Source organism: Schistocerca gregaria, chromosome 5, assembly GCF_023897955.1.
Source record: "Schistocerca gregaria isolate iqSchGreg1 chromosome 5, iqSchGreg1.2, whole genome shotgun sequence".
In the NCBI taxonomy this organism is placed as follows: Eukaryota; Metazoa; Arthropoda; class Insecta; order Orthoptera; family Acrididae; genus Schistocerca; species Schistocerca gregaria.
This window is the reverse complement of record NC_064924.1, coordinates 251,177,150-251,194,018: the sequence shown is the minus strand read 5'-3', so window position 1 is coordinate 251,194,018 and position 16,869 is coordinate 251,177,150. Positions and strand designations below refer to the sequence as shown.

General features: G+C 42.1%; 1 protein-coding gene across 1 annotated transcript in view; it reads left to right on the top strand.

Moving 5' to 3' along the window:
- LOC126273307 (trissin receptor-like) overlaps positions 1 to 9,281 on the top strand; it is a 151,659-nt gene extending 142,378 nt beyond the window's left edge. The window contains exon 9 of the mRNA XM_049976851.1: positions 9,121 to 9,281. Within this exon, the coding sequence (XP_049832808.1) occupies positions 9,121 to 9,281 (161 nt within the window). The remainder of the gene's footprint in view (positions 1 to 9,120) is intronic.
- Positions 9,282 to 16,869: the final 7,588 nt, after the last annotated feature.

Here is a 16,869-nt window from a genome sequence, read left to right as displayed (position 1 = left end):
AAAACAGGACATAAAGAATTAAATACAGTTATGTCATAAACAAGATATATATAATTACAAATTAACATTTAGGTTTTTAATATATTGAACTGCACTTCGAGTCGCATCCAGGAGGTCCATTGTTTGACCTGAGTGGGCTCTCAGAAGGCACTCTGCAATGATGTGCCGGATCGTCTGCTTCTCAGCGCCGCAGTCGCACTTTGGGGATGGTGCTCTTCCCCATTTGTGTAGAGGGTCCGCACATCGACCGTGGCCCGTCCTGATCCTGTTGAGGATGGTCCAGGTTTTACGCGGTAAGCCAAAGCCTGGAGGTCTGTTCGACGGTTTCAGTAAGGTGCTTACCTGTGGTGGTGCTGATTCTTCCCATTCCACTTTCCAGCGTTCTTCAAGCCAGAAACCAATTTCCTCCAGATCGTTGGCCCTTATAAGAGGTGGATGTCTAGAGCGCAATCTATCTCTGTTAATGCCATTGCTCAAAGCGTGAATCTGAAGTTTCGGGTTGTCTTTTTTTTTTTAATTATCTGAAAAGCGCATGTTCTCTTCGTAAGTGAGGTGGCGCTATGTGGCTCAGTATAGGTAGCCAGTGAATGGGGGTTGATTTTATTGTACCTGAAATAATCCTCATAGTTTGGTTCAGTACTGTGTCCACGCTCTTTAGCCAAACAGGGGAATAGTACTCCGCCGCAGAGTACACAAGTCCCAAAGCAGAGTATCGCAAGGTAGAGACGGAGGAGCCCCAGCTGGTACCACATAGTTTCTGTATGATATTGTTCCTAGTACGGATTTTTGCAGCAGTGTTGATGAGATGTTGTTTGTAGCTCAGGGTTCTATCTAATGTCACTCCCAGGTATTTTGGATTTTTATTATAAGGCAGAATATTGTTATCAAAATATATCTTAAGTCGTCTGTTAGCCAATTTATTATTCAGGTGGAAACACATAGCCTCAGTTCTAGTTGGACTAGGTTGAAGTCTCCATTCACGAAAGTACTTTCCCAGCAAGGACAAGTCGCTTGTCAAGACAGTCTCAGTATGCTCCATATCTCGATGTTGTGTACCTATGGCCCAGTCATCTGCATATCCAAACATTTCAGATTTAGTATTGGGCATATCGGCTGTATACATGCTGAAAAGTAGCGGTGCCAGGACTGATCCTTGGGGCAAGCCATTATTGAGCTTCATTGTTTTGCTCCTATAATTTCCAAGTATCATATCGAATGGTCTGTTGCAGAGCATCTCGTTGGTATGGTTAGCCATTTTCAAACATGGCACTATGCGGAGTAGTTTGTAAATCAGGGCTTGCCTCCATACAGTATCATAAGCCGCTGTCAGGTCTATAAATACCACGGATGTTTTTTCTTGCCTTAGGAAGCCTGCCTCGATGTAGGAAGTTGGTGAGAGGACTTGATCTGTGCAGCTGCTGTTTGGCCGGAAGCCTGCTTGTTCCACAGGAATACACTTCAGGATATCTGGACTTATTCTGTTACATATAAGTCTCTCCAGCAGTTTGTAGATCATGCTAAAAAGGACAATTGGGCGGTAGCTGTTTGGTTGGTCATTCGGTTTACCTGGTTTCAGTATCGCTATGATTTTTGCTTTCTTAAGGGTATTTGCTATTTTTCCAGTTTCCATCATGCTGGACATAAAGCTCCTGTGATTTCGACATTTCTGGAAGACAACGCACCACAAGACATTTTCCTTTAGTTCTACACTAACAAAGTCCAACGAGATAATTTTCAGTTTTTTCACTGAGCGCCATAAAAAAGTACAGTCCAGAGATGCAAGTTAACTGGCATACTATAAACCAAAAACGTTTCAGAGTGTGTCCGATAAAATGGAACAATTCGTAGTGTGCAGTCGTGAACATATGCTCCTAAAACGTAATTCCAGCGCTATGGGCGCGGAAAATTTCCAAGTTTGACCAGCGCACATTTACATATAAACTGCATAGAACATCTAACATTCAACAGTGAAATTCTCCCAAATCACCCATTTTACTACTATTTACAGCATGCAAGAAACCCCCATCCGTAGCTAACCTCCAGAAATGTCACAGTTTAGCCAGTGAGTCCGTAGATCTAGTACAAGGGGCGTACAGTAGAATTGGCTCACCTTTCCCACCCAAGTTTTGCGATAATTAAAACAGTCCGTCTTTGAACTAATTTTGTGAGCCACAGAGTCGTAATTCTTCATAAATTTTATGTGGAGACGACCTCGTAGTTTTGTGTCCCCTTGCAGAGTCGTAGCACCGCTGTCGGATTCTGAAAGAGCAATACTGCTGTCTTTGTTCTGCGTAATGAAACGGGAGGTAGCTCTTTTGTGTAAATAATTTTTACACGGGGTGCCACTATGGTGCGTTTACTTAAGAAACGACGTGAAATGAAGTTTTTCACACTGATTGTAAGCTAATTACGAACAGTACGACAGCATGGTCTACTACTACAAGACTAGATCGAAAGGTCTCATATGAACGACTGCCGAGCATGCCTGTAAGTTGAGCTTACAGTCTGTATAGTTCGTACAAGATCATGTATCTACTGCTATGCCAAAGTTTTTCATTTCTTTATTAAGGTAGATAGAACGTGAAACGGACTGACTTGGAACTGGAGAGCTAACGCAGGACATTTTAATCTCCACTGCCTATACTTTTACAAATAAATTCATAAAACATTCTAAGCATGACCAGGAAGGATTAAGGATTCACGCACATAGCAGTGGAAGATCAAAAGCATAACAAAATAACTTTTTAATATGTGACATTTCATCATTTTTTCACTTACTACTGCCTGCATTTGTTGCTATAGGTACACTTTTCTTCAGAGGTAAGAGAGATTTGCCGATGAATTTTGCACAGCATAAAAACCATACTCACAGATGCATGAAACTCTACAATTTATTTGATTTATGAAAAATGAATGAGCTCCTACATTTTGAACATCATGTTTAGAAAAACCTCAAATTTTATAGTTAATTATCTCAATTTTTACCACAGTTTTTAGTAAAAATTCCAGTAGACGCTTGAAGATAGACGCAAACTATCCCGAGGAAGCCTGTTAAAAAGTGTCTAGGATCAACTTTATGTGATAAATCTAGGAGTATACGCCTACATATCACTCCCCCAGGGATCACGACGAAAAAATTGCAGTAATTATATTGCGCGCAGAAATGTTCAAGCGATCGTCATTCGCGCTCTCTGAACGAGAGGGGAAAGCCGCAGTAGAGGGTACAATACGACGTACGGTCTGCCACGCACTACACAGTGGTTTGCAGAGTATAAATGTCTCACAGATGCTGATCAATAAGACAGCCAACCATTTGCAATAAATTGTGGTATTCAACTAACCTTAACCATGGCTTCAACGGATTTAAACCCGTTTTCTTCAAAAGCACAAGAAACGAGCTTCATATTAGCAAACAGTCAGTGAAGCGATGTAACATCTCTACATGAAAAGTGTCGGCAACGATCTGTATATCCATTTGTAAACGTTAAGGATTCTAAAATCAGTTACATAAGATGCTAGACCTTGTTAAAGGCTACGAGGATGAGTAAAACGAAAGCCTTAAATCTGTAAAAACAAATCATAATTTCGCGCCGTTATCCTGTAGGTCGGCAAGCGTGCTACAAACAGCGTGCAGAATGGCCTGTAGGTGGCAGCATAGTGCAGACGGACTCATACCGTCGCAGTATCAGTATAAAGATGGCCGCCCCGCTTGCGACTGCCCCAGGGAAGAACAGCGTTCTGTTATTTGGTTCTTGCGTAGTGAAGGTGTGAAGCCTATTGGAATTCATCGACAAATGAAGGTTCAGTACGGTGATACATGTTTTTCACAGCAGCAAGTCTACAAATGGAGTAAGAAGTTTGCAAATGGTGTGACTTCAGTGGAAGATGCTCCTCGTCCAAGTCCGGCACAACCAGTTGTGATTCCACAGAACATTGCAGCAGTTGAAGCCATAGTGAAGGAAAACTGCGGAGTGACACTGAGTGACATTGCAGCATGTTTACAGCTTAGTCATGGGTCAGCACACCACATTGTGCACGATGTGCTCCAGTTTCACGAAGTGTGTGCAAGATGGGTGCCACGGCAGTTGACTCCTGAAATGAGAGAACGACGTGTTGATGCTTGTGAAAACTTCGTAGGCGCTCTGAACAAGAAGGTCATGGCTTCCTTGCAAGAATCGTTACTGGGGACGAAACCTGGGTTCACTTCCACCAAACGGAAACGAAGAGAGCGAGCAAGGAATGGCGCCATTCCTCATCAGAAAGTGATTTCCATATATTTGGACCACTCAAAGACGGAATGGGTGGAAAGAAGTTCTCTTCTGATGAAGAGGTATGCCACACGGTGCATGAGTGGTTGGGCGGACTACCAAAAGAATTTTTTTCTAAAGGAATTTATGCACTTTGTAAGCGCTGGAGGACTTGCATCGAGCGTGGGGGAGATTATGTTGAAAAGTGATACAGCTTTGTACCACTTCTGAACAATAAATAATATTTAAAAAAATGTTTAAGGTTTTCATTTGACTCACCCTCGTACATACCAACTCAACTGCAACAGGCTGGCTGTCTTATTCACTTGATATTCTGTAACAGTTGCTGAAGTGCAGCCATGTTCAAAATAATGTTGATTTTGATGTATAAATGTTCTACAATTATAAGTATTACTCCACTCTCTGACTCACGCTCTGAACAATTTGGAAGAAACAACGGCCAGCACGTTATTCTTCCTTGATCTCGAAGCCCCGTAGTCATTGAGAATTAACAAACCTTCTATTATCAACACACCAACTGCACTGAAAAGCCAAAGAAACTAGTACATCTGCCTATTATCGTGATGGCCCCCGCGAGCACGAAGAAGTGCCGCAACACGACGTGGCATGGACTCGGCTAATGTCTAAAGTAGTGCTGGAGGTAATTGACACCATGAATCCCGCAGGGCAGTCCATAAATCTGCAAGTCTGCGAAGGGGTGGAGGTCTTTTCTGAACGTTGCAAGGTATCCGACATATTCTCAATAATGTTCATATCTGGGAGACTGGTGGCCAGCGGAGGTGTTAAAACTGAGAAGAGTGTTACTGGTGCCACACTGTAGCAATTCTGGACGTATGGGGTGTCGCATTTTCCTGCTGGAATTGCCCATGTCCGTTGGAATTCACAATGGACATGAATGGATGCATTCTTTAATGCCATTATTTACCAACAGCCGTATGTATTGTAGAAATTTATTTTATGAACTACTTACGTGCTACCAGTTTCGGTATTACATTGATGCCATCTTCAGGTCCCACACGTAATAGTCGTAAAATCTCTATACACGGAAGGAGCCATATAACTGGATCCATGAATCAAATCATTATGCAACAGCTCTTGGTGGCCAGGCGACACCGATTGGGTCAACCTTGCCCAGTCTGGAAGGGAGAGCAGAGATTGAGGTAGTTATAGTAGTTCGCTGACAGTATTATTCTCACGAGAATCGACAGCAAGCTAAGGCTGGAAAAAATAGTTTAAGGTTATATGTCAATGCCATAAAAAGTTGATTCACAGACAGAGAAAGTATGTAAGGACATACCGCAAGTAAACAGACATGAAAATGTAACACTCATCGGGGATGGAAATGTTGTAGTAGAGGAGACTGTGGGAGATACTGGACTTGGTATTGGGAAGGAGAGAAGAAAACGACCAAGCTTCAGCGTTTAAAAATCACAAGAGGAGGCGGTATACTTGGAAACAGCTCAGATACACGGAAATATTCCAGCTGGAAACAATACTGTTGGAAGAACATCTGCAACTGAGCGTTATAGCAGAGGTTGAAAATACCGCTTCAGTTGTAAATTACTTTATTTTCAGACGACCGGTTTTGGACTGTTATAAGCCCATCCTCAGGTGTCGTAGGTGTGCTATGGTCCCTGAGCGTCGCGTGTACCAGGCGCGGTGTGCTGCCTATGAGTGCTGAACAGGTAGCACACCGCGCATGGTACACGCCCACAGCGGCGCTCGATGGACACATCACCAAGTTACTACACATGAAGATGGGCGTATAAGAGCCCCAAACCGGTCGTGTGATAATAAAGGAACTTTACAACTGAAGCGGAGGTTTTAAACTCTGGTATAATGATCAGATGCGTATGTTCCACCAACAGGATTGTTTGTAGAACTTCTTCAGTTGCTCGACAAATGAAGGATTTAAAGAATATCTCAGAAAAAATAGAAATACAGCAATGCAAGTCGCTTAGGACTGTAATAATAGCAAGGGCACGGAAGATTAATTGAAATGGATGCAAGAAAAATACGACAAAATCACAAACAAAATGGTCGCTGTAATAATACAGAAAAGACAAAACAACCTTCACCGACTTTAAAAGCAAAGATGTCAACATTAAGAAGAATTCCTCTCTTAAAAGCAGGCGTAACAGTTAGCTGGTGCTAAGAGTAATTGAAAGTTTCTGCGAGGGGGAATAACTGTCTGATGATGTGGCAGGAGCGGAAATGGGAGTCGATAAGGGAGATGACCCAGTATTCAGCCAGAGTTTAACACAGCAGTGGAAGACATGGTACCCAAAAGTCACAAAACATAAATTACATGGTTTCGGAATTTCTGATATCATCTGAGAAAGTGACAAAGAAACTACTATTCAGCTTATTTTGTGAAATCTATGAAACTGGACATATACCATTAGACATTTTGGAGAATATGATCCATACAATCCCGAATGAAGCGGAGAGGATAAACGCGAAAACTGTCGTATAAGCAGCTTAACAGCTCATGCATGAAAATTGCCGTTAAGTATTGTATACAGAAGAACGGAAAAGACAACTGAGTATCAGCTAGACGGCGATAAGTGAAAACAACACAGGTCCAAATCTCAACTTGCGCTTCATAATGAGAGGAATACTTATTATACCCCAAGACACGTTCATAGGCTTTGTCAACTGAGATAATCGCGTTCGAAAATATAAGGTGGTTGAAGATGTAAATTCTAGGAAAATAGGTGTAAGCTACACTGTCCATGTTTAACTTTCATACAGTGATGTGCTCCAAACGTACATTCTCAGAAATTTCTTCTTCAAATTAAGGCATATGTTCGATATTAGTAGACTTGTTCTGGCAAGGAATCCCCTTTTTTCAGTGTGCTATGCTGCTTTTGATGTCCCCCTTGCTTCATCCGTCATTGGTTATTTTGTTGCCTAGGTAGTAGAATTCCTGAACTTCAACTACTCCGTGACCATCAACCTGATGTTAAGTTTCTCACTGTTCGCATTCCTGCTACTTCTCATTACGTTCATCTTTCTTCGATTTACTCGTAATCCGTATTTTACATACATGAGACAGTTTATTCGATTCGACATATAATGTAATTCTTATTTACTTTCAGTGAGAATAGAATCTCGTCATTGATATCCTTTTACTTTGATTTTCAATTCCACTCATGAACCTTTCTTTTATTTTCATCATTGCTTCTTCCATGTATAGATTGAACAGTAGTGCCGAAAGATTACACCTCTGTCTTATACCGTATTTAGTCCGAGCACATCTTTCTTTGTCTTTCACTCTTATTATTCCCTTTTGGTTCTTGTACATATTGTATATTAACCGTATCTCCCTACAGTTTACTCCTATTTTTCTCAGAACTCCAAAACAATTACACCATTTTACATGTCGAATGCTTTTCTTGTCGACGGATCCTATGAACGTGTTTCTTCTTTATTCTTACTTCCGTTATCAACCAAACCGTCAGAATTGCCTCTCTTATGCCTTTACCTTTCCTGAGCCCAATCTGATGGACATCAAACAGACCTTCAGTTTTCTTTCCAATTATTCTGTATATATTTCTTGGCAGCAACTCGGATGCGTGAGCTGTTAAACTGATTTTGTGATGATTCTCGCACTTTTCAGCTCTCGCAGTCTTCCGAATTGTATGAATAACTTTTTCCGAAAGTCAGATGGTATTTCGTCAAACTCACACATTCTACACACCAACGTGAATGGTCGTTTTGATGCCACTCCTCCCCATGATTTTAGAAATTCTGATAGAATGATAACTATCCCTTCTGCCTTATTTGACCTTAAATCTTCCAAAGTTGTTTTAAATTTTGATTCCAATTGTGGATCCCCTATCTCTTCTAAATGGACTCCTGTTTCTTCTTCTGCACGTCAGACAAATTTCCACTCAAAGAAGCCTTTAATATAATCTCTCTACCTCACTGATCTCTATTCTGCATTTAATAGTGGTATTCCCGTTGCTCCCTTAATGTTAGCACCCTTGCTTTTAATTTCATCGAAGGTTGTTTTCACTTTCCTATACGTTGAGTCAGTCCTTCAGACAGTCATAACTTTTTCCATTTCTTCAAACTTTTCATGCAACCATTTCATCTTATCTTCCCTAAGCTTCTTATTTATTACATTCCTGAGCGACTTGTATTTCTGCATTTCTTAATTTCCCTGAACAGTTTTGTACTTCCCTTTTTTCATCGATCAACTCAATTATACCTTTTATTACCCATGGTTTCTTCGCAGTTACCTTCTTTGGGTCTTTGTTTTTCTTTCCAACTTCTGTGATTATTGTTTCTAGAAATGTCCATTCCTCTTCAGTTGTACTGCTTACCGAGCTAAGCCTTATTACTGTATCTATAGCCTTATAGAATTTCAAGCCTGTCTCTTCATTCGGTATTACTTCCGCATCCCACATTCTGTACGGTCAGTTATTAGAGAATGTTGACTGTGAAACTTCCTGGCAGATTAAAACTGTGTGCCGGACCGAGACTCGAAATCGGGACCTTTGCATTTTGGGGCCAAGTGCTCTACCATCTGAGCCACCCAAGCACGACTCACGCCCGACCTCCCACCATCACAGCTTCAGTTCTGCCAGTACCTCGTGTCCTACCTTCCAAACTTAACAGAAGCTCTTCTGCAAACCTTACAGAACTAGCACTCATGGAAGAATGGATATTGCGGAGACATGGCTTAGCTACAGCCTGAAAGCTGTTTCCAGAATGATGGAAGGTTGACTGTGTTTGTAATGCTGAATTCAATCGTAGCTAGATGCATGCAGATACTTAATGTGGAGGAGACGAGTGCCTGTATTCATTGAGTATCACTGCTGCAGCACGTATCACTAAATTGTAGGAGTTATGGAAGAACAGCCGGGCCGGGACTTTCACTTGGCGGAAGCCGCCACAGAGTACGCGGCCCAAGCGACAGGGGATCAGTGGCTACAGGTACAGGGTGGAGAGGAGCCAGGAGCAGGGTGCTTCAGCGTGTTGTCACTGCAGCAAGAGGAAAAATAATAAACAGTTCTCACAATTTCTTTTGCAGAGTTGCGTAGGAAAATGAGAGCGGCAGTTGTTCCCGGACGAGGCAAAGCACAGTCCACCATTTCGACAGGGGACTTCATATCGTTTCCTTCTTCCGCTAAGATCGGTATCAGCTTGACTAGCGAAAACATTTTGCCTAAGCACTGCTGGTGGCCAGACACTGGGTAGCCAAGAATATCCTCACCGTACAGCATTGTTTCCCGTCTATGCAGAATATCAATGTGTTGATTGGGTCACAGTCTCTGACGTCAGAAGTCACCACAGCAGGCGTGTGTTGATGTACTGGGATTGGAGGCACCGCTTACTTCCGACTTACCGGGAGAGGCTGTATAGTATATGAATTGATGAGCATTTGGCGCAGGAGTGTTCTCCGTATTTTCAACTCGCGATTTTAGTTTTGTTGGCGAAAACTACAGGTGGAGTTCTTCCACGGTCTCGCAGATCCTGCGAGGAGCAGAAGATTCGTTGGCGAAGGATGGATGAGTGCGGACGAGATTGGATCGCTTTCTCCAGAGGACTTTTCTTAAATCTGGGCTTGAAGATGTATTCGACCGAGAGGAGGTGATAAATGTCCAATTGTCCACAATTTGACTCGACGCCGAAGCAGGGACTGTGTCTCGAGTATACTACATTTCACAGCGCCGGCACTAGGAATCTTTACAGTAAATCGTCTTACTCTACTGTACGAGCACAGCAGCAGCACTGGTTGCCAAATTTAAATGCACTGTAGTAGTTTGTTTCAGGGTTCGTTTCACCATCACTGTCATTCGTATTAATCAGAGATAGATCAGATTTTCCATGTGAGCCACAATTAAAGTTGAGTCATCATCCTTTGTTCGAAACTTCCAGGCAAATTAAAACTGTGTGCCGGACCGAGACTCGAACTCGGGACCTTTGCGTTTCGCGGGCAAGTGCTCTACCAACTAGGAGAGCTTCTGTAAAGATTGGAAGGTAGGAGACGAGGTATTGGCAGAAGTGAAGCTGTGAGGACGGGGTGTGAGTCGTACTTGGGTACCTCAGTTGGTAGAGCACTTGCCCGCGAAAGGTGAGGTCCCGAGTTCGAGTCTCGGTCCGGCACACGGTTTCGATTGGCCAGGAAGTTTCATATCAGCGCACACTCCGCTGCAGAGTGACAATCTCGTTCTGGATCCTTTGTTCGGCCGTGTTGACCAACATTCGATTTAACTAATGTTTTTGTGAATAAATGTGTCGTGATATTTAATTCTTTCTATCATTCAAGTTCACAAAATCCTGTCATCACCTTTGAATAGGAGTAGTTCTCCAGTAAGAAATGCAATGTGTCATCCACAGTTTCACTACACAGGATCATATTTTATAGTCACTAGCGTTTAAATCTGTTGCGTTTATCTTTCATAACAGTGTAACTGAAGTGAAGTGGTGACTTCAGATGTTCATAAGAGATACCCACACGGCTGCCCAGCAGACAAACACATCGTAATGTGTAATGTGTAATGACATCAGTGGGTAACTTCCGTGGTACTAGATAGAGCTCTAGAGGATTAAAATAGTACGAGACGGTAGTGATAGGATTATACCCAAGAAATAACTAGGACACTGGCTGTAAGCACTACTTTGAAATTTTTGGGCTGGAGAGAAAGTCACGGGGAGCTACATTAAGCAGGTCAGAGGACTGATGTCAAAACAATCGACACTATCTGATTTATCTACTGTCGTAAACTGCGCTGAACAGCTTCTGAAGTCTTCCTTGCTTTACATATCGTGACATATCAATACTACTGTCAATTTTATGTAGCCGAACGTATTTAGCACCGTCTTAAATACCATTTATTAAATACAGTTATTAGACTCTCCTGATGAAAGTAAGAGGTAATAGCATGTTTCATTCGATTTAGTGGTATCTGCTGAGACGTATCGAAAGCTTTGCTGCAGTCCATATTCTTAAGTTGTTCATAAACGACTATGTTGAACTCACGACAAGTTTCGCTAGTGATGTCTCGATATCCTCCTAAAACACCTACGATAGAAATTCCCATATCACCACTTTATCAGATCCTCTGTAAACGTTCATTGTCAGCAACTCTAAACTGTTCTGTCTCCCATAAATGTTTAACGTCAAAATGGTTCAAATGGCTCTGCGCACTATGCGACTTAACTTCTGAAGTCATCAGTCGCCTAGAACTTAGAACTACTTAAACCTAACTAACCTAAGGACATCTCACACATCCATTCCCGAGGCAGGATTCGAACCTGCGACCGTAGGGGTCGCTCGGCTCCAGACTGTAGCGCCTAGAACCGCACGGCCACTCCGGCCGGATTAACATAAAAAGTTCTGTGACAAATCTCATATACATTTCCTGATTACCTTTATAGTCAAGTTTAGGATGCTGATTAATGCTCTATGCTAATAATGTGGCAAGTGTAAAAAACATATATTTAATTCCGCATACCCTGCAGTGCCTAAATTGGGTAATCACTACTAACGGTGAAGCGTCGGTATCTTCGATACCAGAAAACAAAATAAATGTGTTATGTAAGGAACATAAAAAAAAGCCCTTGGTTGTAAGTGCATCTCCAATTTATTTTGCAGGTTACCGTTTTCGCCGATATAATACTATATATGAAGTAACTCAAAGAAAACGATTTAGTGACAAATAGTCAGCACGGATTCAGGAAATATCATTCTTTATACTTATAAAGTAATAAGTGCTCTCAGCCGGGGATGTCAAATTGATTCCATGTTTTAAGATTTCCAGAATGCTTTCGACACCGTTCCTCACAAGCGTCTTCAAACTGCGTGCCTGTGGACTATCGCCTCAGTTGTGCGACTGGATTCGTGATTTCGTGTCAGAAAGGTCAAAGTTCGTAGTAATAGACGGAAAGTCATCGAGAAAACAGAAGTAAAATCCGGCGTTCCCCAAGGAAGTGTTATAGGCCTTCTATTGTTCCTGATGTATATTAACGACATAGGAGACAATCTGAGTAGCCGTCTTAGATTGTTTGCAGATGATGCTGTCATTTACCGTCTTATGAAGTCATCAGATGATGAAAACGACTTGCAAAATGATTTAGATAAGATATCTGTATGGTGCGAAAAGTGGCAATTGACCCTGAATAAGGAAAAGTGTGAAGCTATTCACATTAGTACTAAAAGAAATCAGCTAAATTTCGATTACACGATAAGTCACACAAATTTGAAGGCTTTAAATTCAACTAAAGAACCTAAATTGGAACAATCACATGGATAATATTGTGGGAAAAGCAAGCCAAAGTCCGCGATTCATTGGCAGAACACTTAAGAAGGTGCAACGGGTCTACTAAAGAGACTGCTTACGCCATGCTTGTCCGCCTTATTCTGGAGTATTGCTGTGGGGTGTGGGACTGACGGGTGACATCGAAAAAGTACAATGAAGGGCAGCTTGTTTTGTATTATCGCGAAGTAGGGGAGATAGTGTCACAGACATTATACGTGAATTGTAGTGACAATCATTAAAACAAAGGCCGTTTTCGTTGCGACGGCATCTTCTCATGAAATTTCAATCACCAGTCTTCTCCTCCAATTGCAAAAACAATCTGTTTGTCACACACCTACATAGGGAGAAATGATCATCACATAAAATAAGAGAAATCAGGGCTCGCACAGGAAAATTTAAGTGATCGTTTTTACCGCTTGCCTTTCGATAGTGTAACGGTAGAGATACAGCTTGAAGGTGGTTCATTGAACCCTCTGCCATAGAACGAGTACAGTATCAGGTTTAGATTTCCCGGACTCACCACAGATGAATACTCAGCTGTCACAGACTATTTCCCGCACCATCTCTCATCCCTCTCAATATTTGATTTGAAGCTCGCTCCTAAACTCTGAGGGAGTGAATAACGAATGCACCTTTCCCTGTGTATGAGAGTCAGTTGCTGAAAATGTTCACTCAATGGCCTTTCGGTAATTTATACCTGAGTACTAACTTGTGTGAGCCATTTCCATGCACCAAGCGAGCTGTTGCAGGAGGAAGACAGTAGATTTGTATTCGGGAAGCCGGCGTTGCAAATTTGCGCCCGGCCATTCAGAGTTTATTTCCCTTTACCATTTAAGATGAATCCCAAAACGATACCTTTGGAAGACACGGCTTATGTCCTTCTCAATTCCCCAGCCCAAATTTGCTCTCCACATCAATGGGATCCTTCGTTTCCGCATTTCCATCTAGATTCCAAATGTATATCAATGGAAATGAAAACTTATATAACAGAAAATCAGATGCGATTGTTTCCATATTCTTCTGACTGGTTTGACACGTCCCGCCTTAATATTTTCCCCTGTGCCATCTGCATCTTAGAATAGCAATTGCTCTCAACTCCCTCACTTACCCCAGTCTCCATCGTCCCCCACAGGTTTCACCCTCTACAGCTTCCTCAAGTATCACAGAAGTAGTTCGTTGGTGTCATAACACATATCCTGTCATGTTGCACCTTATTGTTGTCAGTGGTCTCCACATGTTCCTCTCCTCATCGATTCTGCATAAAACTCGTTTCTTATATCAGTCAATGAATCTTCCGACATCCTTCCACAGCAGCGAGACTCAAACAATTCTATTACCTTTTTTTCTAACAATTTCCACACAGTCCATAATTCTCTTTTATTCAGTGCTGCTCCCAACACACCTTCTCAGTAACTTATTCAAGTAAGGTCCTATGTTTGACACTAGGGAGTTCTTTTGATGAGCAATGATCTCTTTGTCTTTGATGGTTCACTTCTTGTATTTTCCTTGCTTCGTCTGTGACACATAATTTTCCCTCCAAGTTAGCAGAATTTCTTCACTTCATCTACGGCGTGTTCCATAATTTGAATGTTCGGTTTATTTTTAGTCTCATTTCCTCCATCCATAATTAATTTAGCTCTTCGTTATCCTGAATCCTTAGCGTGTACTCATTAGAATGTTCATTCAATTCCAAATGTCCTCGAGGGTGTCACAAAGGATATCAGTGCCATCAGCTTATCACTTTGAATTATGATCCCGTTTCGAAATATGTCTTTTATTTCTATCATTGATTATTTGATGTACAGATTGAGCAGTAGAGACGAATGACTGCATTCTTGTCTTACACCCATTTTAACTCGAACACTTCGTGTTTGGTCTTCCACGTGCGCCAGTGTACGGAAGAGATCTGCTTGTGGAAGCCCTCTGTGGAACAGCTTGTGGCCATTTGTCTTTAGAGGTGTCTCAGAGAGTGCCCCTGCTCGGTGCTCCTATAGCAACTCTTGTGGTCCCCCAAGCTCTTTCCGATAACGTCACGAGGCAGCCCAAGAGTCTCTGGCACCAGCTGTTACGTCACCGCGGCAAATATCGTTCGCCTCCATCACAAAGGAAAGCATTACATCCTACAAAGACAGGCAAGCTTCTTGGATCCCTTCCCCTCTGTACAGCTTTCTCTCTCACCTTTTTCGTCTCACACAAGCTACAAATGAATTTTAGATCTAAGTTTTATCGTCCTTTTTCTTACCGGTACTCTGCCGGCCGCGGTGGCCGAGCGGTTCTAGGCGCTACAGTCCGGAACCGCGTGGCTGCTACGGTCGCAGGTTCGAATCCTGCCTCGGGCATGGATATGTGTGATGTCCTTAGGTTAGTTAGCTTTAAGTAGTTCTAAGTTCTAGGGGACTGAGTACCTCAGATGTTAAGTCCCATAGTGCTCAGAGCCATTTGTACCTTACCGGTACTCTAATACGCTGTTCCATCTACAAGTTCTGCAAGTAGTAAAGGACACCAAAGACAAACTTGGAAAGGGTATTCATGTTCAGGAGGAAGAAATAAAAGTTAAGGAAAATACCGTTTTGTTCACATTTCTTATCACATTGGATGAAGTATAAAGTATTCTCTAGTTTAGTAGTTGGATAATCTGATTGGTTATTAGAATAAGGAAACGTGCGGCATCGGATTCCACCAAAAATACGCGCCCACTGAAGTGCTTCGTGCCGGTCTAGTCATTCTGGTATGAGCAGTCGGATACGTGAGTTGAGAAGGTACACTTAGGTATAGATAGGTCGCACACTTGTAAACTGAGTTGCTTCTTGCATATAATGATCTTAAATAATCGAGACTGTGTGAGCAATGATGACAAGATAAGAATAGAAAATGTGTAACTTGATTTGTTAATATATTTTCTGTTAGTTACGTAATGTACTGGAATTATGCTCCATAAACTGACTGTAATACACGTGGCTTTGTAGGCGTATGTTTGTAAAATGTTTTGCTATCGGTTTGTGGCTTATTTGCTACTTGATTTATGTGGTAATTAAAAAAGCCTGTGGCATCCCAGATAGAACTCTGACTATTTCGTAGCATGGAGAGCTTTAGCCTACTCGCTACGTTGTTTCCTTCAGGTTCACCTCAATAACCGTGGGCTTGTGACCTAAGTGCTACTCCTCCGCAGCTACGTGGACACGTTTATAGTCTGTACTGCCTTCATGTTACAGAGTACAAAAAGTCCTTCATATGTTCTGCATTGCCACAACAATTGGGAACAGTTGCATTGGACAAATGGTTCAAATGGCTCTAAGCACTATGGGACTTAACATCTGAGGTCGTCAGTCCCCTAGACTCAGAAGTGCTTAAACCTAACTAACCTGAGGATATCACGCACATCCATTCCCGAGGCAGGATTACAACCTGCGACCGTAGCAGCCACGTGATTCCGGACTGAAGCTCCTAGAAACGCTCAACCACAGTGGCCCGAGTGCATTGGACACTGAGTGCAATCATCACAATTGTATGCTATGAGTAATTAGATCATTCTCCCGTGATCGTCATTCTTTCATTGTATAGCCGTTCATGGGATCAATTTGAAGGTTAGTCTTCGAAGGTTTTGGAGTATTCGAGGTTTAAAATTTTTTTTTTTTTAACACAGACAACGTTAGAAACGGTGGAAGGGAGCTCTGTCTATACTGTACTCGGACTGTGCAGAACTGTGTTAAAACTGTATTTGAACTGTGACTGAATTGTATTTGAACTGTCAATAGAATTCCTCAGGATATGTGCCCGTTATGTCAACATGTAAAATTCTCCAATGTTCCGCCCATTGGTACAAATGGCGTTCCTTTGCGTGTTGTACATTGTCAGTACGTAAAATACCAACGTTTCGGCCACTGTTACGAATGGCTTTCATGAGAGCTGGCAGTCACTACAACACCCTGAGAAAGGTCGTTCGCCAACACTGGCCGAAATGTGAGAGACTTTTACATAGTACTGAAAATGTGGTCACGTACCCTGAAGATTTCTATTGACAGTACCACAGGCCATGGAAGTCTACGTTTAAACGTATTTGAGCTGTATCTGAACTGTGACGACTTGTGCCAAGACCAATTTATCACTTTGTCAACATGAGTGTAAGAGTTCAGCTTACATGCAACTGGCACACTTGTTGGACGCCAGGGAAGATGCCTCCTCAACCCAGCCTGTCCCAACCGCCAAGCTGCAGCTCCAACAAATCCCATAAATCGAATAAATTTCGAAGTTCCAGTTCAGTCTGAAGTCATTTTGTTCATTAAGCAAGTACTGTGGTTCTTCCTTGCCACAAACAAAGATTTCCATTT